Here is a 26188-nt window from a genome sequence, read left to right on the forward strand (position 1 = left end):
TAGAGTTCAGCTTAGGTCCTTAGCTTTATTAAATCAAGACGCACCTAAGAAAACATTATAGCTGTGCTTTCCAATGTTTGTTTAAAATCAGCTATTTTCTATTCATACGCTAAGTTTTTCCTCCTCTTGTGAGAATATTCTTTTAAATAAAAGTCCTGCCCAAGAGTGAAGGGTTCAACCTTCTTTACCAGAGATGAATTACAATTCCTTCTCTGCCCTCACCCAAGTACTTACCCAAGCTTCTTAAATTTGTCATCTACAAGTAACTGGGAAGACTTCATTAAGAGCTGCTGCACTGACATGTTATGCTGCTGAAGTTGCTATTGCTTTTGCCAACAATTTCTGTATGATTCATTCTGTTATTTTACCTTTTTGAACAGGCAGCTTCAATTCATTTGTGCCAGCAGAAGGCTCAAACAGCAAAACAAAACAAGACTTGCTATTCCTCTTAAAGAGGGGGTTGCACTTAACAGCTTTCCTCAGTTCTGAGAACAGCTGACCTCTACATTCCCTTGCATACTAGTCTGTTTTATATAGGTGGCAATAAAGAGTACAACTTGTTTGCATTGGGAAAGTTTAGCATCTTCTGCAAAGTACATCTGCCAGTTCTTAACATAAGAATAAGACTTGTGGTGGCAACTTAAGTCTAAGAAACATCTGTGATTATAAAAAGTTCTAAACATGACAAAAGATACACTTGAGCAGTCTAAACTAAAACATACCTATACAAATGTGAAAATCTATGCAACTTTATTGTTTGAAAGTGCCCATGCTAAACAATACAGGCAAACTGGAAATATACATCCCACAAGTCCTCTATCATGGCTGTCTGTTGTGTGATTTCCTCCCCACCCCCAGATTTCCAAATGCCTGAAGTAAACTGAAGTTCAGTACTGTTAAGGTAAAACCTTACTGCAAAATAGGAGCTGGAATTTTATTTTCCCTCCTCAAGTTTTCCAGTAATTATCTTCAGAGCCTACACAGAAGTAAATTGTATTGGTACAGCATAAGACAAGTTGATTTGATGTAAAATTAGTACCTTTGGACACATATGTATGCACAGTAGTCATTTCAGCCTTCCATTATGGAATTAGTTAAATTTAATCTGTTCTGTGAAGAAGAATCTCTACCCCCTTCTCCTTAGCAAATATCCACCCATTTCAAAACAAAGATCAGGTAGGTGGATCACCAACATATATAACCATATCATGCAAGTTACTGCATGCAGAGAGCAGTGCTCGTCAATTCACTAGAAAGCCAGAATGATGCATCAGTGGAGTGTGAAGGGTTTGGTACTACTTTCATTAATCACGCAGTAAATTAAGAGAACAGTACAGTTTGCAGATGATGGAAGAGAAACCAAAAGATCTGTGGAGAAAAGGGTTAGAAGCAACACTGACAAGTGGTCCAAAACAAGTTAGCAATGCATAAACCAAGTGGTCTACAAATAGGACAACTCAGTTGCAAGGGTGCAAGACAGCTGCCGAGCTGAATGCGCTCTCCTCCACAGGGGACCCACAGTTCTCAGATTTAAGCCAAGTTAGAGTCAATATTATGGAAAAATCTGTCAGAAAGTAAAATCAGGACCACTGTATAAGAGACAAGGTCTTCCTCCTTTTTGCCCACACAACACTTCATAGAAAGTTAGGAAAAGATAACTGCCTTGGCCAAGAGAACATGATAAGACCTGATGTTCCATCTACCTCTACTTTCTATTTTTAGTATGTTGCATATAACTTTTAAAATTGTGACAGCTGCAAGTGTATTTGTACACTTGTTGTTAATTTCTTTTTTCTAACCTAAAGTCTTCAGTATAAAACACCTGTCAACACACTTCGAATATATTGTTATGCTGGGAAAAGAGCAGCAGTGTAACTTTGCTTTGCAGTTACTCTTCAGCAAGAATATCAAAATACAAATCAATCTTAAACCAGTGCTTATCTAAAACTCCTGAGTAGTTATTACAAGTCTCATTAGCAAATTAATTCTAAGTGCACGCAAGGCTAGCTTTTAAGACTTCTCAAAACTCAAACTTTTTATTGTAAATGCCTTTAGTATGTATAGAAGCTTCTCTCCACCAGAGAAGGGGCAAAATATTTGTGAGAAAATTAAAGTCTGTTAGCTATTTTAGGTTTGATGGATAACGTACAGCATAGTAATGCAAGTCACATATGAAAGTATATGTGCTTTTTTAAAAAAATAATTTCTCAATAACAATACATATATATACGCATGCACTTATGGCACTTGAAATTACAAACCCTAAGACATTTAAGTATATTTCTCTTTTTTGTTGCCTCTGGATATCTCTAATGTATACAAAAAAGTAATGCTACTTAGTTTCAGACTAAAGGGAAATTTCATATTCCTCAGACTTAAGCTTCATTGCATATTAATATTATGAAACAGAGGGTATTTTTTTTAAGTGCTACTGAAAGAATAGATAAAACAGAGCCTCATGCACCTTCAGAGTCATCCTCTTCCTCCTCTTCCCTCACGAATTTTGTGGAAAATTCTTTAGCTTCTTTATTTCTGATTGTGTACAATAAAACTAACAATTGACTTTCATATGTAAGCTCATAGAGCAAATATTTCTGACACACAATTCTCGATATAGAATTGCAAGGTAGAATAAAAATCAAGCAGCCACAAATTTAGGATTTTGCATCCTTCCTTTGTAAGTAACATAGGAGGTCCTCCTTTTCCAGAGTAAATTCTAAAGGACTAAAATTCTCCTTTACGTCAAAGCGCACTTACACATTAATGCTACAGTGAGGACACAAAAGCGGTGCTGCCAGCAAGCAGTGCTACACACCAAGGCTGAATACAAGTAAAAGAGGGACAACGGATTTAATTTTGCAGACAAATTGGGCTAGGAAGCAGCTGAAACAAAGCCAAACTGATTTGCTTGCATGCTGTATTTCACCATCTTGTTAAAAAACTAGAGAGTCTTATACTCAACTACACAAAAGTAATTTCATTGTTATCCCCACACCAGTACGCTTCACTCCTCTGATGAGCCTCTCAAGTTTGGGGTTGTGCTCCTCAAAGCTTCTCTGTCCAAGGTGCTATTCTGTCTGCAAAACAGTTTGATGACAGTCTTTCTTGTTCCCGCCCTCAAAGATATAGGAAGCCATAATATAAATCCCTGCCCAGCCTCTTCACTTGTCACTACTCCAGGCAAAAAGTATGTTTACTGAGCAGAAAATGGAGTATCACTAAGTGTTCTGCTACAATACAGAATTTCGCAGAACGGTCACTCACAGATGGGAAGGATGGGCAATGACATGAATGAATCACCTTCTGTGAACACAGGCAAGCAAGCACTTACCTACAAGCTGCTCCTTAAACTGTAAAACCATAAACTATCACATTAGAGAGAACTTAGGCTCTCTATTACAGATCTTCTCTAAACTTTCAATTAAACATTTCAAATTAAGAATATTTACTATTCATGCCATTTTCACATTTCTTTCCATTTAGAAAATGAAAGCAGAAGTAGATTTTTGCTTGTCTCAAGATATTTCTTACTTCTCATAGAAGTCTGTTAATGGAAGAGCAATCAATGTGTTATTTCCAGGACAGACGTGAGTTTTGGCTTTTTATTAAAAGCGTTTCTCCACTGTGAAGCGTCAAGTGTGTTTAAAATCTGGCAAAGCAAAGAAGTAAGACGTGAATGTTTTTTCTGTTGCATCAGTATTGCTGGTCTGCCCCTTTCCATCCGGGGCTCTGATTTTTTTCAGCTGCTCTTTGACAAGCCCTGAATGCACTTAATTTTGTGTAATCTATAATCCTACTGGTTTCTTGACAGAGTTTTTTGTTTGCTTTTATCAATTGAAATTCAGCTTGATATGGGAATTATAGAACTCATCTCTTAAAAAGTATGTTCAAGCAAGGCCAAGCAAAACTAGAGACAATGGTCCTACTTAACTCCTTCTGCTCCCCAAAAAAGCATATTTTTGTGAACTAGCTTTATACTTTTTACAAAACAAAGACAGCTTCTGGGTAGAACAATTCACGACATCTAATATTTCTAACATAAAATACTGAATATTTTTATTAATAGAAAAAATCCATCTCACTTAAATGTGACAGAACAATGTCAAACCCAAACCTGAGTTATTGAACAGGGCAAAGATGCCTTCCTAGAATCCCAGAGGAAACCGTATTCCACACCATGTGGAAAATATAGTGGAGGCATAACAGTGTTCTTCCTACTAGAACCAAGCATGTGTACTACAGCTGTTTTCAAGATAAAACACTTCTGAGAAGTTAATAACTGCTTCTTCCACAGCCACATATTAGTGAAAGAGACTTGTTTACACATACTATAGTAATTGAAGAATGCCTTTTGCAGAACAAGACCAAAATAATCAGAGTAGGCCAAATTTAGTCTGCTTTCAGAGAACTGAAGAACAAAATTAATTATGCTGATGAGATCCTCTCTGAAATCCTTCAAAACAACATGGAAGTTCACAATAAGTAGGTCATATCAAGTTGTGCAGCTTTTCACTCTTCTGATTCTCTCCTCCATCCCACCATGGGAGAGTGAGCAAGCACCTGGGTGGTGTTTAGTTGTCAGCTGGGGTTGAAGCACGACACAAGTCTTCAAATACCTTGCCACTAAATTATAATTTACTCATTGAAAAACAAAACAAAACACAAAACAAAAAAACACCTTCTCCTCCTCTAAGTTTATTTTACTCCACCAGAGAAGTCTTTCCCCTCACATATGATTCAGTTGGTATCTTTGTAGGCTGAAAAATTTAATAACTTTTCCGAGGAGCATCTTAATTGCATTTCCACATTACAACAGGATTTCAGAACTTCCTGTGCCATTCAAAGTAAGTTTTGCTACACAGCATCCATGTAATTCTGGCTTTTTGGAAAGGTGTTATAGCAGGAAGGACTACATTCTAAAAAAATGTAGCTGCAAAACAAGGAATTAGAATTTTATCTAGGTCAATGCCCTATCAAAACAATTGACACTTCAGAAGTACAACTCTGCTGATTGAAACAAAACTTGGCTACATTTGGAAGGCTTTCATCGCCTGTAGAAGATTAAAAAGTTGCAAGAAGAGGAGGAGAAGAAGCTATCTGACTTAGCTTCTACAGTACTAGAGAATTAAGAACATTTGGGATGAACAATATGGGCAGTATCAACAAGCAGTATTTCATCAGCTGTAATGAAATGATCACAGCAAAATTTTCAGCTATTTGAATAGGAAAAAATAAAGTGGAAAAGTAATTTTTACATTTTTACAAATTTAAGTAAGCAGATTTTATATTAATGATACTCTTATGATAATTTGCTGTAACAGACGTTAATTCTGAAGTTCACTATACTTCATGGGTCCACTAAAAGAAAGTAGCAAGCTAAACTGCACTTCAAGATGTACCATTTTCTACAATAACAGCCATTCCCAATAAAGTACACACAGAAGAGTGTACCTGTAAATTAGCTGTAGACTGTGGAAACTTCTTCTCAAGCATCCTGACAGCCACTGGACAGGAGCAGAGCTCAAAGTTTCAAACAAACAGGCCTGGCCCTGAAAAGCGAGATGTCTGGGGTAAAGAGAAAATGTGGACACAAGGCAGTTGAACACTCACTGCCCACTAAGCTCAAAGCCTTTATCACCAGGTGCGGTAAACTGCATAAAGAAAACCAAAACGCTAGTGATTCAGTAGCGGCGTTAAGTGTGCAATACAGACACTTGGAGTCAGGTGTACATGTGTCACTGGATGGTTTGACATCATTAGAATTGCAGGCAAAGAGTCTACTATGCTTCAGAGACAGAAATACAAAGCCAGATAGAAAGCAACTATTCTGTTCACTTGCGAACTGGGAGCCTGGTTTCTTGTGCCTCCTGGAGTGACTCTGAACACCACTGCCGGAATGCATGCTGCAGTTTATTGGATAAATGATTAGTTCAGGTCTCTGAATCCAAGCCTTCACACATTCTATAGCACTATGGATTCCATCTGTAACCTGCAATGGTGACTTCTTAGTGGCTCCCTCTATTCCACTTGCTGATTCAGGTATAATTATATCAGGAAGGGAATGAACAAGAGAGCTCCCAGTCATAAGCACCAGTTTTCTCATCACACTCAACAAAAAGCATCTCCTCTGATCAGCTACCTTCATGACAAAACCGAGCAGAAGAGACAGTCCAGGAGGGAAAAAAAAAACAAAAACCAACCCCAACAACAACAACAAAACCACAATCCTTTAGCTATGCACAAAAAATAGCTAGAAATGTTACTGACAGCATCCAATTTCCTTAAGAAAGCAGGGACATCTTATGCTTTCTGCTGATATAGTTTACTAATTGAAGTAGCTATGGTCACTATGACAGAACTGCCTAGGAATCAGAGTGAACCTGCCTCACAGAAAAGTTTAGGAAAGCTTGCATATTTATTATTTGTTCATACAGGAACAGAAAAATGCTTTTATGCTACATGTGGTGCCAATCAAAGTTTAAAGACTTCACAGAAAAAGTTACTGAAAAGATGTCTGTATGGGAAACAATTTTGGAGAAGTAAAACTATAGGTTAATTAATTTGGCCGATTTTGAGCAGAGAATTACCAGCATTATATGCTAATCTTCACTGCACAAAACTATGTGCCATATGTGAAGATTAACATTTGGTATTCCAGTTTCCTTTAGTTATTTCTGTGATGTCTTGAACTGCTTTCCAGGTTCTTAAAAATGAGGTGTTAACATAGCTAAAAATAAACACTGAAATAGCAGAATTGGCATGCCAGACATAGCCAGGTTCCCAGAACAACTAGGCATACAAATATATGTAGTGTTTGAAAAATATAAATGCTGTAGGCAAATAAGAAAACTTGTCCTAGCAAACAAAAGAACCCTAAATGGTGGGTTTTTCTGGTTGGTTTGTCTGTGGGGTGGGTTGGAGGCTTAGGGTTTGTTTTTTTTAAAAATGCAGTTTGTATTGAAAATAAGCATTAATTTGTCACTATATATCATGTTTCAGCTGGGAAGTTTTGTCCAATATAACTGTTTGTACTGCAAATATTTGCCTACCACAAAATGAGTGAAAACCATCAAGAGCTTGGTCAGCTTTATAACTCCTACTTAAAAGTATTCAAAGAATGATGAAAGTGAAAATACTCATGGCAAGAAGTGATCTGTACTAACAACAAAAGCTAGTACAAAACTATTTAAAGGAACAAAGGTTAAAAATAGAGAAAATGTGAGATAACAGAGAAACTGCAAACACACAGCTCAAGAACCTGAAGAGACAAAACTTCACATACTGACTGTCCAATACAGAATACATAAGACCTCTCCTTTTCCTGTGCCAGTGTGCTTCAGGGGCAGCATCATGACTTGCAAGTGAAGAGCAAAGTGTAATACATGGATTACATATTCTCACAAAGAACACAGCCATGGTCCTCACTGGCCAGTCCTCAGATCTGTTGCCTTTTTTCCTAAATACATGCCAAACATTTTTTTTCTTCCTTGGATCATGGCCTTCCAGAAAACACAACTCCTAAGAAAGAACTAGAATTCCTTCTACAAATCTGCACATCTTTTAAAAAGTGCATCAGCCAGAAAAAAAAAAAAAAGCGTTACATTAAGTCATTCTGTAAGTGCTACGTAAATGAGTAAAAAAAACCCCAAAATTCTAGACAACAGATTAAACATCACAAACTAAGTGAGCATTTGGAAACAATCTGTGGTGCCCTCTCTAATTCTGAAGGAAGCACCATCTCCAGTTATTGAGTACTAAGGATTGCCTAACTATGAAGAGAGAGGTAAAGCAAGAGCATAATCTTGACATGGATCGCAGCTTGAAGAAGAATCGTCCAACTTCAGTAAGGACAATCATCCAACTTAGTTTCAAAATATCACATAAAAAGCTGTCAGTCTTTATGGAATCTTTCCTTTCTTTAGTATCAATAGAAATGACAATCTCAATATCCTACCTAACATAAAAAGCAACAAATTAAAGGGTAGTAAATCTTGTAATATGTTCACTAGACCATCCCATCATCCTGGAACCATTTTCTCCTTCATAGTCAGGTTTATGTCACCACTCAGCTTACCAAAACAGGAAGAAAGAGGTCACAGTGATTGCTTTAGGATTATGGAGGAAAAAGTATACCTTGCAAAACCTCAGGAGAGCACAAACCACAAGACTACACAGAATCATACTGTGCATAGAGTCCACATGTTTTTAACCATGTTTCAAAACGCTATCACACAGTTCTTTCAGGGGACAGAGACACTGGCAAAGGAGGGAAGAAGCAGCTAATTAACAGATCCATCCACTCGGATTCATTAAATTGTCTACTGGTAATAGTATTTAACAGTCTTTCAACCAAAAAAAAACCCCAACCCATTAATGATAGCAGCAATAATATACACACACACATTTGAGAGCATCCATTTCTCCCCCTCCCCCATGAAGTTTTTAATTTTGCTTGACATATCATTTTTCTTCTTTCCCTCAACACTGAATAATAGCTGGGCCTCTCATTATCCTTATGGGTCCCTTCCAACTCAGGACATTCTCTGATTCTGTGATTATCACCCTATCAAAGTCCCATTCTGTAACTCCTAACCCTTACCAAACGCAAGGTTGGACTAAAGCACTGGGTGGAGATAACAGAACACAATGAAAGCCAGCAGCAGTAAACGATGCCTCTGCTGCTGCACAACTTGCTGATGATATTGCTGCTGACAAGCCGGGTGCATGTGGGCAGGACACAACCAACACGCCCATACAGCCTACCCCGCCCTCCGGCCAACAGGGAGCAGCCGTCATTGATACCGTACGAGCCACGGAAGCAATTTTCGTGTTTGTATGACACACCATAAGGACCAGCAAGCAGCATTGGTTGCACGAACGAGGGAGGTTTCAAAGAAGGTTAAAGGACCCACACGCACCCCGAAGTCAACAGGCATCGGGGAGAAAGACAATAAAAACCACCCTTCCAAGCCATCTCTACCTCAGGAACTAAGGCGGGGGAAGGATTGTAGGAGTATTATGGCGAGGTACTACGATGAGTAGGATATCTAAAGCATCTCTGGATATCCAAAATGAAGCAAAAACACGCAAGGGAAGAAGCGAGAGGGTTAAGCCTTGCCACTATCAACCCCCCATCACCGCTTCGGGCACTAGACGAGAGAAGGTCCAGACGCCCGAGAGGGTTAAGGAGCAATGCTGCCTGCGGCAGGGAGGGGACGGGGATGCTTTTCTCACCCAGCAGGAGGACGTTCTTCCCCGAAGGTAGCTTAGAGCGGGATCGCGTGGACACCTCACTGAGGATGCAGGACCTGATACGGAGAGACGACAAGGCTTAGGAGCGGGCTCCCGCTTCCTCCCGGCCCCACACCCCCACCACCCCCGAGGGGGAAGGCACGGGGGGCAGGCCAGGGGTCGCCACCGCCGAGCGGATGCGGTCCCCCCCATCCCCAGCTCACTGCCTGAGAAGGACCAAGAGCCAGAGGGGGGATTAGCCAGCCCACCCCCCGCCTCCCCCTCAGGGCGAGGAGGCGCCGCGAGGGCGGTAACGGCCAGCGCGCGCCCCGGTTCCCGGCCGCGGGGCGGGGTGGGCGGTTACCAGAGGTTCTGCCCATCGTCCTCATCGCCGTTCGCCCGCAGCTCCGCGTTGTTGTTGGTCGTGGCCGCAGCGGCGGATGAAGAAGAAAAACCAGCAGCCGAACCGAGACCGGACGAAGAGGAGCCAAAGGAACCGGCTCTCCCCGCCGCCGCCGCCATCTTCGCCACCTCCTCCCTGCCCCGCCGCCTCCCTGAGGGACGGAGCGGGCGGTGGCGGCTGACAGGAACCCGGATGTTGGGAGGTCGGGGGGCGGGGCCCGGGGGGGGAGGTGCGCGGAGGCGGCCGCGGGGGTCCCCTGCGCGAGCGCTGCCCCCTCAGCTGCTCGTCCTGAGGGCGTCGCGCCGGGTGTCCCCCCTCACCCAGCGAAGGTCTGGGGGTGCCGAGGCTCCCCCCCCTTTTCCCAGGTCTTCATCAGCCGCCTCGGGAGGGGAGAGGGAGGCCGCGAGTCGGGGAGCGAGTGTCTTTCCTTTGGACTGTCTCCAGTGCGGTCCTAGCCCAGCAGGCAGGGCCACCGCGGTGAAGGGGAGTGAAGCGGCCTGTCGTCTGCCTGTGTGCCGGTTACCTCTGCGGGGCAGGGAGCTTGCTGCTCTGTGCCCAGTGGTGATTGCTCCCGAGGCAGCTCCAGCCCTGAAGGAAGCACCTTGCATCCAAGAAAAGTAAGTGTGGCTAGGGGTGAGACGTGCCTTTTTGGGGGGACTTGGTGGTCTTATCTTCTCCAAGAGGCCTGTCCACTAATTGTTCTCTCATAACTATAGCTTTAGAGTTGGGAAAAACCGGGTCAAATCACCATCACTTTCACAACTCGACTTTTGCTAGTAGAAGTCATAGAAGAAGCAAGCAAGCATGTCAACTCTTCCCTCAATTTACAGTGGTAACATGTGTGCTAGGGTAACACATGAACAGCTTTAAATTCCATAAAAATTCAATTGATAAGTTTTGTCCATTTGATTCAGGAGAAACTTAACACAAGATGTTTCCTTGTGTGCCTGTCTTTCAAACAAAGGATGCACGTTCCCAGCGCCTCTGGGTATACAGAAAGGTAGTGGCAGCATTAGCAACTTATGTATGCCAGCAGTTTGTACTTAAGTTTTTTTCTTGCTGCTGCATTTCATTTTTATTTTTCCCAGAAAAAGACTGCTTTTAAAGTAGTATTTTAAAATAGGAAAAAAATTATCAATGTTTCTAATCCATGGGTTTTTCTCAACACCTTTCTGTTGCTTTGCAACCCAAACTTTGGACATTCCTTTCATATGTTGTTTTAGCAGAGATCAGGGACTGGGACTTGTACATCACCATTCATGAAAGTAAATTTCAGCAAGGTCCTTTAGGTGTAAAACGGCTGAAATAACGGTAGCCATATACTGATTTACAGGTACTTGACATAACAGATGTACAGTTATTGGTCAGAAGTATTTTGTTGTGGATGGAATGCAGAAAACTGGCAAAGTTTTGGCGGAGATGCGTTGTCCAGTAAACAGTGACCACTAAATACAGGAATGGTGCTGAAAAGCCACCAAAAGAACACACTTGCTGCGTGACCATAAGTTTTCCCAAGACAGCAGAGCAAATTAGCTTCCTACAGTTGAAAGAGGGTGTTTCTGCTCCTGTCTCTTCCCCTCTCTCCATTTGGCCTGCTATGAATTCTCTTCTTCTGTTATCTCTGGTTTTCATCACTGTTGGGTCAACTGATAGAATAGCAGAAAATGGATTACTAGAATGGCGGAAGAACTCTTCCATTTCAGTGAGTACAATCAGCTTGGGGAAAGGGTTTGAGGAGTGGCAGAGCCAGAGCAAAGGGTGGGGAACAGAACTGACCAGATAGTAAGGAAAGAAGGAAGAGCAGAAGGAGGAAGGAGTTTGCATTTGGGAAACAGTGGGATGGGAATGCCCTTTCAGTGACAGCAAGCAGTTAGCTCAGCTGCAGGTCAAGTTGCAGTTCTAAGAGAAAGGAAAAAAAAACAAACAAAAAACCCCAACAGATTCTATAATACATTTCCTAACAGAAACAACTTCCAAGAGTCCCAACTTTAGCTACCTACTTCGATCAAAAGGGATAACATTGGTTTTAACACAATTTGACAAATAGATTGCTATTTTTCTGGGGTGTGTGGTCTTGAGATTTTTATGAAGCTTTACTAAAAGTGGAAAATCTCTAAAATTCAATGAATTAGCTTTTAACACCTCTCTCACAAAGGCACTGAAAATAATGAGAGTTTTAAGCTACTTCATGCTGCTCGTTATTTTAAATGATGTTCCATATCGTATTCTTTGCATATGAACGATATTAAATTGAGGTATGTAAATTATATTCCCTAGGACTTTTTTGAAACCAGAATGTATGACAGGAAGTAGTATTTAAATATATGAAAATAGGAGAAAATAAAAGGCTAGATGGGCGAATGATAGTAAGAGCATATTGCTTTGTGCTGAGTAGGGAACATGATGTTAAGCAGTTTTCCTGCTCGTCTGCTTTTATGGAGGCTAATGTTGCTAACTGGGAAAAAAAAATATCTGTTGATTGTATATCTACCAGCAATTATTCACAGTGGGAGAGACAGACCACCTCTTCTTTCTCTCCTCCTCCCTCCCCTGACATCCATTCAATCTGGAGTCTTTTTAAGGTGGCTTTCACTGTTTCATCCTCTTGTAATGGAAGATTTTGCTGTGTGCCTTTGAGAGAGATGTGTACAATCAAAATCTGCTGAGGATTCACTTACCAGATTGTCACACCTGACAGTTCTGATGATGGTTGTGTGGTATATTTGCTACCTTAACCAGAAGTAATCCCTTCCTCCTACTCTGCCTCCTCTCCATTTTATTTCTCTCAGGAGCTGCGGAGGAGAAGGTGAAAATGGAAATGCTTGGTCATCATACTCTCAGCTTAGGTTAAAAAAAAAATCAAGAGGGAGACGAAAATCTCGATAGAATCAAGTCTTCAGCAGATGTGCAGTATGCTGTTACAGTATCTCCATTGAATTATTCATGGAGTTAGCTGTGTAGCATGATAGGAAGAGGAAATTTAGGAAAAGCCTGTAATGAAGATGAAGCAACCATAGAAAAGGGGGAAAAAATCAATAAGACCTTATTTCTTTTTCTCCCCTGTAAAATAAGTTTCTGTCTGGCAAAACGATCTTGTGAATGTATGGGAACAACCATTCCATGCAGCTTCTTCCAAAAGGTAACTGTGATCAGGAACTCATGTTAATGACGCCCAGCAAACATAAAAGCCTCATTTTCTCCTGCCTCACCCAACTTGTAGCAATTTATCCAGGCACATTAAATATAAGGTCTTCCCTGACTATCAAACTGTAAGTTTTAAAGTTGTAAGTTTAAAGTATATTTTCTTACTTAAAACTACCATTTTGATTTGATAGTATCTTATACCCAGCCACTTTACATTTGCAGAGGTAGGTATGACTATACAAGGCGTACGAAGATAATAATGAATCAGGTCCATCAACTATGATGAGAAATAACATTGTTTCAGCTGTTGATTGTTAGCAACAGTTTTAACTTGAAAAAGCATTGCCAATGGCTTAACTACATGTGTATGTAAGGGCAAACTACGACAAAATCTCACTGGGAAAATAACATCATTTCCTAACACAGGAGTGATCCGCATCCCTCTGTGAGCTGCCCTGGAGTGATGCCAAAGCACAGACCCTGAGAGGGAGTCAGTTGCACAGCTGTGAGCTGGCTATGCTGTTTTTCACATAAACTTCTGTCTGAGTTAGCATTGTATGAAGTTCAAAAAGTAATGGACCAGCTTCTCTGTCTGCCTGTATTGTCAGTGGCCAAATGCTATAAAATTGGTTGCAAATTTAGAAGGCATTTTTTTCATAAGCCTAAGGAAATGAATTGTTATAGTTCAATTACATTTAAAAGATCCATTTTGGGTTGTTAGAGAAATTTTGCCTTTAAGGCAAAACTGGCTTCTTAGCAATGTTGACCTTTTTGCTGAAACCAAAATCATAAAGGTCACAGCACTCAATACATACTAGTAATTCACTGTGCAGAAAACCTCTCTGGAAAGGCAGCAATGAAGAAGCAGAATACAGTAGCAGAATTTCCAACAAGATGTTTTCTTGCCTTCGGCTGTAGTTTATTTAAAAGTACAACAGTAAACCTTAAAAAGAGAAAGACAAGTGTTATTTGCCATTATTTGTTGATCTGATTTTGCGTGCAATTAATATTCAGAAGGCAGTCGTGAAGATGGTAATGATTTTTGAAAGTGCCTTTTTTGTAGTATTTACGGGTAGTCATCTGAAACTTAATCTTGTAAGTGAATTACTGATTATTTTCTTGTTTACAATGCTCAAGTTATTCTGTCAGGAAATGAAAAAATATTGTATGACTTAGCTGAATAGTCAACAATAGCACAAATTGCAAATGGATAGCATTGACACAGAATTAATATTTCAATATGTATGCTTAAATTTGTTAATGTAAACTGTATGGATAATACTTAGGAATAACAAACATGTCTCAGGAGACTTAATGGGATGAATCGATAAGAAATATTAGACTATGACCAGTTTTGTGTATCACATGTCTATTTTTCATTTGACCAAGTATAAGTCTTGTTATTCATCCAATAATTTTTTTGCTGGGTGGTAATATAAGCTCTGCAGACTGTGCAGCAATGTACCACTTCTAAATTTATTTTCTGTATATACTGCACTGTAAATTTTTAAGAACGTGCAGGGCTAACTAATTTTATGAAGCAGAGTATTATGGCCTGCTGCAAAGGAGGCGACAACTGTTTTATTTCACAGAGGCCATGTTTTATATCTTTAATCTAAATTTGTTACCATTCTGCAGCAGATGCAGCAAAGCACCTCAAACATATGTTTAAGTACACACTTAAATTTTCTTTGAATCAATGGGATTGAAAATGTGCCTTCCATGTCTGGCTGATGATTAAAAATATGTGGTTGCTATGCATTTATAGAAGATAACTGTGCAGGATCTGATCAGCCAAGAGCTGCATGCCTTTGCTTTCCATTGGGAGAGCAGGTATACTCACTCTCAAGGCACAGTCAGCTCTTTCAGGGCTAGACAATATGATTGTTCCTTTGGTCTGAGCAGGATCATTTTTTCAGAGGGAGAAATGTCTTAGTTTAATTTTTTTTAAATGCAATACTGTTTATTCAGAAAAAATACATACAAATGAATAATTTCTGTGATTACTGTAGAGACAGTCAGCAGCAAGCACTTCCTTGCGCATTGTTTACAATTCTGCTCCTTTAGTCAGTTCTTTACCTCATGGAGCTGAGTGACTGCTTCTCAAGTAGCTGGTTTGCCTTATACTGGCTTTTTGATTGTCAGATGGCATGGCTACTTGGGTAGGTTACCATAAAGCAAGGAAGGATGTGTGTCTGTGGTGTGGTAGCTACTTCATGCATGTTGTCTCAAGGCGTCTGTGAAGAAATTTGTATTTGCTCTGGCTTCAGTAGCAATAAGGTAAGATATCTTCCATTTACTGCAAAATAAGTATGTTTATAGAGACAGTTACTGCAGAGTAGCTAAAAATGTGTAAACCTGTACTCAGGCTACCTTGCAATAATTTATGTAAACATGCTTTTCTAAGCAGGGGTTGCCAAACTGCCACCTAACTGCTCTGTTGGATGGTCTGAGAATCTGTCATCTACAGGTCTTGATTTCTAATTGGTCATTTCCCCCTGGCCCCGTCCTTGGGTGGTATTTCCAAAACTGTTTATAGAAACCTTAAAGGGGGCCAATGTGCCAAAATTCTGAGCCCTCCTTTGAAGACACAAAGCATTTTTAGCTGCCACCTAAGTAAGTGTTCTAGAGCTACAATTCTTACAATTTAATACAGAGTTACAATCCTACAATTTAATACAATATTCTGATTATGTAAGTATCGTATTAAATATATCGGGTTTAGGTTTTCATCATCTCCGTGGCATAATGATCCTGAGACCTACTCTCATTTTTATCCTGCCTCTGCACAGGAGCGATTACCTGTTTTGTTACTGGTTTTGTTACTTGACAAAAGACATCTCTATTTTCAGTTTGCTGTCTGTTAAAAAGCAAAAACTTTGGAATAAGTTTATTTACTTACACAAATTGATGTGATTCCCTCCATTTTTGCCTTTAAATGTTTAGTCATTGAAGGTCTACAGAGTTCAGAAATATATATATATTTATATACACACCCACACATATGCACATACACTCTTCCTTAAACTACTGGGTTAGAAATTGCTGTTTTAACTAAGATGTTGTTTCACGTGTTGGAGGAAGATATTCTTTTCTATATTTCTCTTTCTATGCATTGTGAGTAATATCTGTGGTGAGGATGATGTCCTTTTCAATAAAACTGCCTGTTAAAATCATCCTCATCCTCAGAACTGCATAAATGGATGACTTTGGTTAGTATAATTCAGTCATGAATGTAAGACTAACCTGTACTTTACTCTCTGTGAATTGAAAGAAGAATGTAGCCCAAATAGAAAATAAAAACTGGCAATATAGATAATTACCTTAGGATAGCCTCACAGTGTCTTAGGATGTTTTTGGGGAAAGAAAAGTTATTAATGTGATGAGAGGAGAATTACTGGCAGTAAGAGCTCTGACTGGAAAGCAAACCTTAAAGAAATAATATATTCAGTAAACAGAATTATAAAGGTTCTTTAGAGTGGAAGGAGGCCTGGTTGTTTTGGTGTTTTTTAGCTTTTATTTAAGTCCTGAAGAAACCTATCCTTACGTTGTATTAAAAGATATTATGAGCAAAAACAATTAGCAGAACTGCACCCAGAGTGTCAAGAAGGTGTATTGTCCAGACATGTTTTTAACATGTAAGGCAATATTTAAAAAGTAATGGGGGAAAAAAATCAAGTCATGAGTGGAGAAAATCAGATCTCGGCACCAGGCATTTGTAGCTGTCCTTGAGCTAAACAGAGTAATGGGACAGGGCCATGTGATGGCCCTTTGCCTGAGTCGCTAAAAATAAACACTGTACACATTTCATATGCATCTCTCCCTTTAATGTGTGGGAGGATGGAAAAATCTACACAGGAACAGATGCTCTGCTCTTGGCCCTTTCACAGCACCCTCCCAGGCTCTTATCCCAATCCTTCGCTCAGTGAAGCTACACTCAAGTGAAGGGCCTCTGTTTAGTTCTTAATCCCTATATGATGGGAGCAGATCTATGGAAGTAGCTGATGGTTAACAGGTCTTTTAAAATAACGTCAATTTTATCTGCATTTAAAAGTATATGATTCAGCCTTTTATAGAAAAATAAAATAAAAAAACCCAAACCAGAATATTTTATGAATTTATTTACAATAAAAGAATAAATCTTGCACTTCATGGCTAATAAAAACAATTTCTCATTACTTTGGTAAGAATCTTGCCTGTGTAAAGAAAAAGGATCAAATCTTAATTCAGGGAAGTACTGTGTTGTGAAACTGATTCACAGCAAAAATACCTGAGTGAGTAGAAGTATCAAATAAAGGAAGATTCTTGTTTTATTCAACATGGCATATTTTATTAGAAATTCAGATTTCATTGTCAAAAAAGTGTCTATTGATTGTCCAGCATTCTTTTTCTCCCTGGCGGTTGCTGGGTTTGGTTGAGTTTTTTTTTTTTCTCCAAATTCTTTGCAAACTGCCAATTTAGCATCCGTCTTTAAGATAATGATTTATGGTGGTGACTTGCTGACCCTTGACTGTAGGAATACCATAAAAGTATTTCAGCTAGGTACTCTGAAGGCTTTGAAGTGAGTATTGATATTTATTAATGCAAGGTTCCAGGTTTTGGAAAGATTAACAGTGGTACTTCAGTTTCAGAATTTGTCTGGTTCATATCACATTACATTCAGATTGCATCTGAAATATCTGATTGCTTTGTTTTGCCTTTGGACAGACATTCAAAATGCGAGTCAGGAGCGTTAAGGGCTTGTTGCATAGATATAGGGATTCAGTGGTGGTGAGGCACATCGTGGGGCCAATTCTTTTCTTCACGAACTAAATCAAGTGAAACATCTCTTAATCCAGATGTATTGCAGCAATGCAAAGTGAGCGTGAAAAGATAGTCAAGCACTGAGACCTGCTGCAGGCTGTTTCCTCTTATTCATTCTTTGCTTCAACATGTGAGGAACACAGAAGTCAGATACAGGGCCAGCAGGACATCCATCATGAAGACAGAAAGGGAATGAGGAAGTACCACTGCCCTGCTTCCTTTGCTAAGCAAATACAGATCTCTCTCTAATTACATAGTCTGATTTCAGATATGTGTTACAGATTTCTAAAATACATGTAAAAGGCTGCAAGTTGTAACCATTATAAATTACTTCAAAATAAAAATTTTGTGGTTTCATACTGTGGTAAATACATATAGTCTGCATATTCAACTTTGGTAACATTTTGCCTTGCTTTATTAAGAATAAATATGCATATACAGCTATTAGTGTTATGTGGTTATATTCAATAACTAAATTTAAATTCGCGCAGAGGCCACGTGTGTTTTTAAACAATCTCCATTTTAAATGTTTTTCAGGATGTCCTTTCTCCTAATCTGTTATGTCTTTCACAGCCCTTTTCCTCCCACCATTTCTAATTCATCTATAAAACATGAATACCCCTCATCCTCTCATCCACCAAGTCACTCTGGGCCATTAGGGTCCTGGAGCTTCTCATGTTTTCTTTGCTTTGTGATAAAGCTCTTCCTATGTCCCTGTGTTTTCAAGCCTTCTGCTGCCCTCAAATCCTTTTTTAAGATTTGTGTTCATCTTTGTGCTGGTCTTCCCTTCATGCTTGTGTCAGGATAGAGTCCACTGTCCAAGCAATTGTTCTCATTCCCACTCCTAGACCCCTGCCCTTCCTAAATTTAAAAGAAGTGCTAACTAATATGACAGTGAAGCATTCAGCCAGATAAGTGGTAGACTTCCTGAAACTGTGTTCTCTGTGCAGTGTCTGTTAGTAAGGGTGACCTGCAGTAACAAATCTGCAGTGTGGAACAGAGCCAGAGAAACTGGGAAGAAATTATGTCCAGGCTAGCTAAGCACATTGGATTGTATGGGGGAGAGACTGGAATGTGTGAGAAATTAAGGTAGGCTGTTAGGAAAAAAAAAGTGCAGAAACGTTGTCGAGTGTTCTGTCAATCTTAATTTCCTACTCTCTTAACTGCATTTCTTCCCTTCTCAGGCATCTCTTAGGAACTCGGTGATGATGATACCAGTTCTGACACTACTATATCAATGAGATGTTTCTTCTAAAATGATAAGAAGTGATGTCATTCTCATAATAGAGTTGTCACTAAGCTTCAGAGTCATTGCGATGACTCGTAGGGCTAAGCATTCCAGCAAAGCTGTCAGTGCAAACTCTGAAAATCTTTTCAGTTTGCACATCAAAGATTATCACAGACTTTGATATGTATGAAAAAATTAGAGTCTGTTCCATGGAAGTTCTGCATTCTAGAAAGGCAAGTCAGTACAGAGCCAGTAAGGAGAAAGAGTATGGTGATCCATGGAATTAGAAGTGTGCAGTGTGAGATTAGGAGCATAATTACACTGCACAGTGAAGTATGGTATAGAAATAATTGATCTAACCACCACTAAACTATTTCCAGAAGTGAATTAGTACAGCCGCATTAGTTTGGCATCACATACAAGTTGAGGAAGACTGGCTGTCCTGGTGACAAGGCACATCGGCTTGAAAGGAATGTGCCAGCATTTCTATACAGCTATTGGAACCAGGGACATGTGAGTATAGTGTGTTAGCAGTGTGCAGCACTGATGGTCGTGGTGTCCCAATCAGCTTGAACCTCTTCACATCGCATAGTGTGTTGTAAAATAGTTGTGACGTAAAAGAGCTTGACTTGATCAGCCAGGCAAAATGAGTATCAACAGGAGATATGACTTCTTTCGCTGAATATACCACTGGAGAGGTAAAGCTCTGTTTAAACTAAGGGACAGTGTTAGTAGAAGAGCAAAAGTCACTGACTGACTAGGAATATGTTGAGTCTAAAAATGAAAAAGAATTACCTGCTAGGGCAGAGACGCTTTGAGACTGCTGTCTGATCGAGTAGGGATTTGGTCAGTTTCTGAAAGGGATTAAGTATTACGACTGCAAGCGTAGGAGTGGATTGTTTGCAGTGATTCAGGAGTTCCCTTCTAGTCCTATGTTCCTACATCTCACAATTCTGTTCAAGTGGCAGAGTCAACAATAAATTCCACTATTGAATAATCTGGGAAGAGCAGGGTCCTAATTATAACCCTGTGGACTAAAAATCTGCTCTTAACTTTGTACATATATTTCAACTATTATATATAGATATTTCATTTAACAGGGCTGAGGGCTGAAAGGAGTGTGTTCTCTGGTAGCCAGGGTATATAACCTTAAAAATGTGTAGGGAATTAGGCTTCTTCAGTTGTACAGTCAGTGAAACAATTTTGTTTAATCTTGATTCTTTTTAAATAACAGTGATAGAACCAGGGAGTCCTGGACAAATTTACTGTTAAAATATGCCAAACAACATACATCATGATTTCAGTCATTCTAGTCACGAGGACTTGAGAACTGCTGAATTCAGCCAGATAAAAAGTCCACCTAACCTACTATCCTGTCTTAGTAAGTAGATACTTATGGAAAAACTGCATGGAGGCAGTCATGCTTACTGTGATTTTTCCATCACGCTCTTCTAGCCTTCAGTGGCTAGGAGACTCTTTTGTTTAATAGTTGCTGCTGACCTACTGAATAGAACCGCTGAATTAATGAAGTCATGATTTTTTTGATCCGTGTACAGTTTGGGCCTCACAAAGTCTAATGAAAATGAGTTTAGCTTATTATTACCAAAAACAATGCACATATTCCAATATTGATATTATGAAAACTGGTGAATAACTGTTCCCAGCTCATCTTGTTATTAAAATTCATTACTTAATATGTCTCTATTGTATCCTTCTTCAGATATTTTTCTAATTCTACCATACCCTTTTTGATAATGGAATGACTAAAACTGCATGTAGTATTCATAATGTGTCTGTGGTCTGAATGTATGCAGGGCAGACATTTCACATTTGTTTTCTGTTAATTTTTAAATAATTCCTAAGTTTCTGTTTGCTTCTTTAAGCACCAGATGGTTTTGGATTTCTTTGCTGGTGGTACTGACTAACACCCCATACATATATGTGTATTTTCCCTTCCTCTCTTGATGTGCATTACACTTACTGACACCAAATAGCCTCTGGCATTTTATCACCCATTCAGTATTGAACCATCCTCTGAAGCTTCTCATAGCCAGCTTTAGACTCCCTCAGCCTAATAGTTTTGTGTCATCTCATTTTTTTTCTTTGTCTTATTGTGTGTGTACTTTTCCTCATAATTTATTAATATGTTGAAGGGCCCAGATCTCTCGGTTGAGCCTATGTCAGTGAATCCTGACACTTTTTTAGTATGAATATTTCTTTATAAAGCAAAGAATACAAGCAATATAAAATCTGACCTATAAAAATCACTCATCCTTTTTTTGTCGTCTTAAAATGATTTTTTACCAATTCAGTTTCATTGTTTATTTATTGCATAAGTAGATGTGTTTTCAGCATTTTCACAACGTAGTTCTGCTTTTCAAAGGATTCTTAGGATAATGGGAAAACAAGACAACAGAAATTCACTGCTATTTGATGATTTAATTATCAAACATTGAGTTTAATGGCTCTAATTAACATTTTTATTTCATCAGAATATGGGATGCTGGCACAAACTGACAATTGAGAGTGATTGTCAGGAAAAAGTACATAAACTGTTCCTTTTATTTTTTTATGTTAGCATGTAAAAGTTGTCTTTGACTGTCTACAATCTGCTACTGGTTTAATCCACTATGCTTACTTGTTAAGCTAGGAATACCTGCAAATCCTTTAATGGATTAACTGTATCTGCCTGCTAAGCTTTCCAAGGCAGTTATAAATAACTGCAGGCTGATTCTACTGACACACTAAAAATTGGACCTACTCTACATTTTATGTTGTATTTGCTGCCGCTTTGACAGGCGTAATACCGTCTGGAGGTACTTAAACCTTCAATGAAGATTCAGGCTGACCAAGCGCTCTCAAAACCCCTGTTATAACTAGCATCTCTTTTCCCTTACAGCCCATAGATAATCAGCGTTTGCTTTGCCTCATGAAAAATGCCAGTGACCAAGGACATATAAGGTGGAAAAGAAGATCATCTTAATACCAATGCATGAAATAAAGGTATCCTCTGCAGAAAAGGCCATGACTTACACAAGGTGGTCTGGTCAGTTCCTGCAGTGCAGTCCTTTATGTATGATACAGCTTTTGCTAGCTGCAGTCATTGACTTCAGAAAATGTGGATCTTTTCCACATTTACAGAATTATTGTTATATTCTAATACAGTATAAGCATGTATGCTGGATGCTGCTAGATATTTTTAGGAAGGGAGCCAAACAGATGAGATTCACAATGGTGGAAGCCTTACAAGGAATGCACAGTTACTCTTGATGCTCCAGGGAGTGCATGAGACAGCAGTACATTAAAATGTGTACTGACTACCTCTACAGTCTGTTGTTCCTGCTGGCTGTTAGAGAAGAAGACTTGGCGTTCACCTTCTTCCTTGGCCAAAGAAGTTAAATTGTGGAATATATAAAATGGAAACTTTGAGACAAGGCTTTTCACTGTCTGTTGCCAAATATTTTCTCTCTGAAGTCTTGTACCAGTACAACAGAAATTCTGGGTTGCAAAAGGGCATCATACATGCTGGTACTTTCTTGTTGTCAAAGGACAGAATACCTGATGTGGATCCTTCTTTGCTACAGTGATTCCTACCTTCCTTAACAGATTCTTTATGTTTCTGCAAAAAAGCAGAAGTTAGAGTGTACGTAACAGCTGAAACTGGTTCTAGCAGAGTTAAGAGCTGAACGAACATAACATGGCATAAAGCTACTTTGATCCCAAGTGATAGGCCTCAGGCTAAATAATACGTAGGTGGGTGCATGGGTCCTGCCTTGTTCTGAGATGATGAAGGAAGAATATTGAAAACCAAATGCAGTGAGATGTAGGCACTTACCAGGGGCAACTCTGTCATCATTACTTATAATGAACTCCTGACTTTAGAGCAACATGTTCTTGGGTCATGGCTTGCCAGCCACCTGGTCAGAGTGTAAAGCATTGGCACAAGTGCATGAGGAAAATTGGATTCATCAGCATGGATTCAACCTTCAGTCCCAAAATAATATTTTACACAGAAAGGCTGCTAAACTCCTTTAGAGTTTAGCTATTACAAGAGCTAAGTAGTTGTTATGTAATTACTTAATTATTATGCTGTTTTGTGATGGAAGGGCTGTATATTTTCCTGCTGAAGCTGAAGCTTCTAGCTCAGATCAATTAAGCAATATATCTCCATTAACATTAATATGTGCTACTTTATGTCTAAAATATATACTATTTGGTACTTTGGTATGAATAGAAACTAGCGTTCTTATGTTTTAAATAAGGAATCTTGTGGAACCCAAGCTTCTCAGATTTTTGCCAGATACTTGCTGGTTTCCTGCCAGCTCATCTACCCATCCACTTGGCCAGTTGCCCAGCCTTCCAAAAGCTGCAGCTGCCTCTGCGTCAAGGTCGGTAGCACTTCCAGGCTCCAGAGCGGGTGGCCAGATGGACTTCTTCTCAGGTACCACCCAAAGGGTTCCCATCTTTGTGAGGTGATACGCTGTGCAGACAGCCTCCTAGCAGGGTGGTAGGCTAAGGAACTTTCAGGTATGAAGATGGTTTATCTCATTCCAGCTTTTAGTAGTTTTCTAAGAAATTATTTTATAAGTGGACATCCTATTCCTGCCAGTAAGGAAGATCTTGTATCTGAAAAGAGTTTAACACATCACTTTGTAGCAGTCCTGCTTCCAAGGTTCGTGTAGAAATGATACAAAACGCAATGGCATGTCTAGAGGAATGTTGCTTTTAAGTTGGAATTTAGCTTCTGACAGGGTATTAGGTTTTGTTGGAGGTTTGGGTTTTCTTTTTATCTTAACAGACATTCTTGTTTCTCCTATAAATATCTAATCTTATTTCAGATTGAACTAGACCTCAGCAATATCTTGTGGACTAACACGCAATTTTTTAATCAGTTAGATATTCATGGTAGTTAATACACCCTTGGTATTAATAATGTATTGTGGAAGGACTGTAATAATAAATAAAACCTGATAAACTTTATGTTGATGTGTACATGGTTGTTGACCTTAACAGCTCTCCTCCTGTCTTTTTGGTGCTGAGAACTCCACAATTTAATAGCATAGACCAATGCTAGTGAAATTTTGGGGACTGTAATTCTTCATGTTTTTATAAAAGTAAGTGCTAACCATTACTCAAACAGGTTAATAAATGATGAAAGCACACAGAACAATTTTTCTTTCATTTTCTGATTATTGTTTAATAGTTCACTGCATTTTAAATAGCTTGTTAGAAAACGTATCTTTTCTAACAGAGCTCTACTCCAAAAATAAATCAACTCCACAATAGTAGGCATGGTTGGAGAAGAACCTTTTCTGCTCCAGCTATTGCTTGTAGATTGCTACTAGATGCCATATAAATAAATAAATCTCTATTTTACTGAAGTTTAGTAATGATACGGAAAGAGACGTGTTGATGTAGTGAAGCAACTGTGAACCAAATATTTTATAGACTGTTGCCTGGAGATTTTGCTTTTTTTTATAATTACCCTCAAGAAAATTTGTTGAAGAATTTTTAATTAACATAATACACTAGAGCATAAGATAGTGTTTATTGTCATTAATTTGTCAAATAGAAACAATGAGACTATAAAAGATGACATTCTGATAGATTTTCTCCAGCTTAGTAACTTTTTCAGCAACTTTACTTAGTAACTTTACTTCATACCTTGCCCCACTGAAGTTAGTAAGTCCATTCCTGAAGTTCTAGTCAGGTAGAATAATGGTTTCAGAATCTAGGTGGATAATCTTTTTGCTTATACACTGTTATCTAGCAGTGCAAGAACTGAAGAACCAAATGTTGCCTTCTTTGATTCGATCAATGGCTCATCAGAATCAGAACAAAGGATGGAAGCACTATAATTAAAAAAAATAAATAAAATTCCTCTCCTGTTTCTCAGCTAATACAATATGTTGGGGTGGAGAAGGTTAGCCTTGTGCATTCAGCAAATACTTCAGTGAGCTGTCCAAAATGAAACTGAGCTCAATTGATTTGCCTCTGTGCTACTCCAGTTCTATGTGTACTGAAAGCATTGGAGCCATGCTATTAATAAAATTAGGCTGAAATAGAGATAAATCATACACAGTTTCTTGCTGAAATGATGACAAGTAGTTTCTCTTTGATTTTATTATTCTTTTACACCAGTCAATATAAACATTTTGCTAATATGTTTTTCACAACATTAACAGATTAGAAGTAGTTGCCTAACTCCATTTCTGCTTACAAACTTAATAACAACATGCTTATATGAAATAGACTATGATGGTCGTGTCTTCAGCTACTTACTGGCGTAGCTCCAACTGCATAGCTGTTGACTTCCTGAGGATTTAGATATAAACTTAAAAGTTAAGCCCATGCTTAACTGCTTTGTCAATCTGTCTCTCTCTCCCTCTTTCATTGCTCTTAATATCATATCAAATCTCTGAAATTTAGCTCATGCTGACATATGAATGAATGTTCAGCTATCTCTATACATTCTTAGCACCCGAAAATGTGGTTGATTTACTCTTGTTCCAAGCCCCAAGAAAAGACTGTATCCACTGTGACTTCCATAGTGGTGTGCTCTGGGTGTGAGCGTGTGTGTGTATCTATTCTCAAAGGTGATGTACAGGCCTCTTGTCTAACCAAAACTTCTGTAATCAGGTAGATCACATTTCAGAATAAACTCTTTCTAGCGAATCGTCTCCTAAACTCGTGCTTTTTGCAGGAGATGTAAATGAAGTCCTCTTCCTTTGTGTCTTTTATTTTAAGTCACTTAATGTTTATCACAGTTACTGATATCCATTTTTAATGGTATTTAAAAACATTTACAGCAAAATATTTCATTAGTAATAGTAGCAAAGATTTAGAAATTGAATTGCACAGGAGCTATTTTATAGCCTGAGTCTGTCATCTCATATACAAAACATAAAAGTTATTACACAAAGTATAATAAATTTATGGCTGTAGATATTTGCTTTAATAAACAGTATAGGTTTTTCTAATACTTAATTAACTAAGAGATTTTACCAGAACTGTAACCTCATATCTCCGTGATTTATGTGCATTCTTCCCCAAAATAGCGTTCTTCTACAATAAGATTTACTTGGGCATTTATGCCTGACCAAACTAATGAGTGTGATATTAGATTGTCTAGAGAGCTATGGATATATTTAAATAAAAAGATTTGTAAGTGCTCTAATTATCTTGATAAAACAGGAGCTAAGTGACAATATTGGCATGGATTAGTATAACAAATATTTTTTAAGCACACATTTCCTTAAATTTTAGTTCCTAAAAATGCTGACAGCATATCCATGTATCTCTTAATGTTTTTAGTATTTGCTAGATGTACTGTAGTTTGCTCTGGCATATGTGTCCTGTAAGGCAAGGGACAAGAGAAT

General features: G+C 38.8%; 2 protein-coding genes across 2 annotated transcripts in view; one reads left to right on the forward strand and one right to left on the reverse strand.

Moving 5' to 3' along the window:
• Window positions 1-9819, reverse strand: part of DYNC1LI1 (dynein cytoplasmic 1 light intermediate chain 1) — a 26487-nt gene extending 16668 nt beyond the window's left edge. Inside the window, exons 1-2 of the mRNA XM_075083307.1 lie at window positions 9596-9819; window positions 9235-9308 (exon numbers count right to left, since the gene is read on the reverse strand). Coding sequence (XP_074939408.1) covers window positions 9235-9308; window positions 9596-9753 — 232 coding nt within the window. The 5' untranslated portion in view covers window positions 9754-9819. The remainder of the gene's footprint in view (window positions 1-9234; window positions 9309-9595) is intronic.
• A 27-nt stretch (window positions 9820-9846) lies between these two features.
• Window positions 9847-26188, forward strand: part of CNOT10 (CCR4-NOT transcription complex subunit 10) — a 62078-nt gene continuing 45736 nt past the window's right edge. The window contains exon 1 of the mRNA XM_075083303.1: window positions 9847-10251. The gene's annotated coding sequence lies outside the window, so the exon portion shown is untranslated. The remainder of the gene's footprint in view (window positions 10252-26188) is intronic.

Source organism: Phalacrocorax aristotelis, chromosome 2, assembly GCF_949628215.1.
Source record: "Phalacrocorax aristotelis chromosome 2, bGulAri2.1, whole genome shotgun sequence".
Lineage (NCBI taxonomy): Eukaryota > Metazoa > Chordata > Aves > Suliformes > Phalacrocoracidae > Phalacrocorax > Phalacrocorax aristotelis.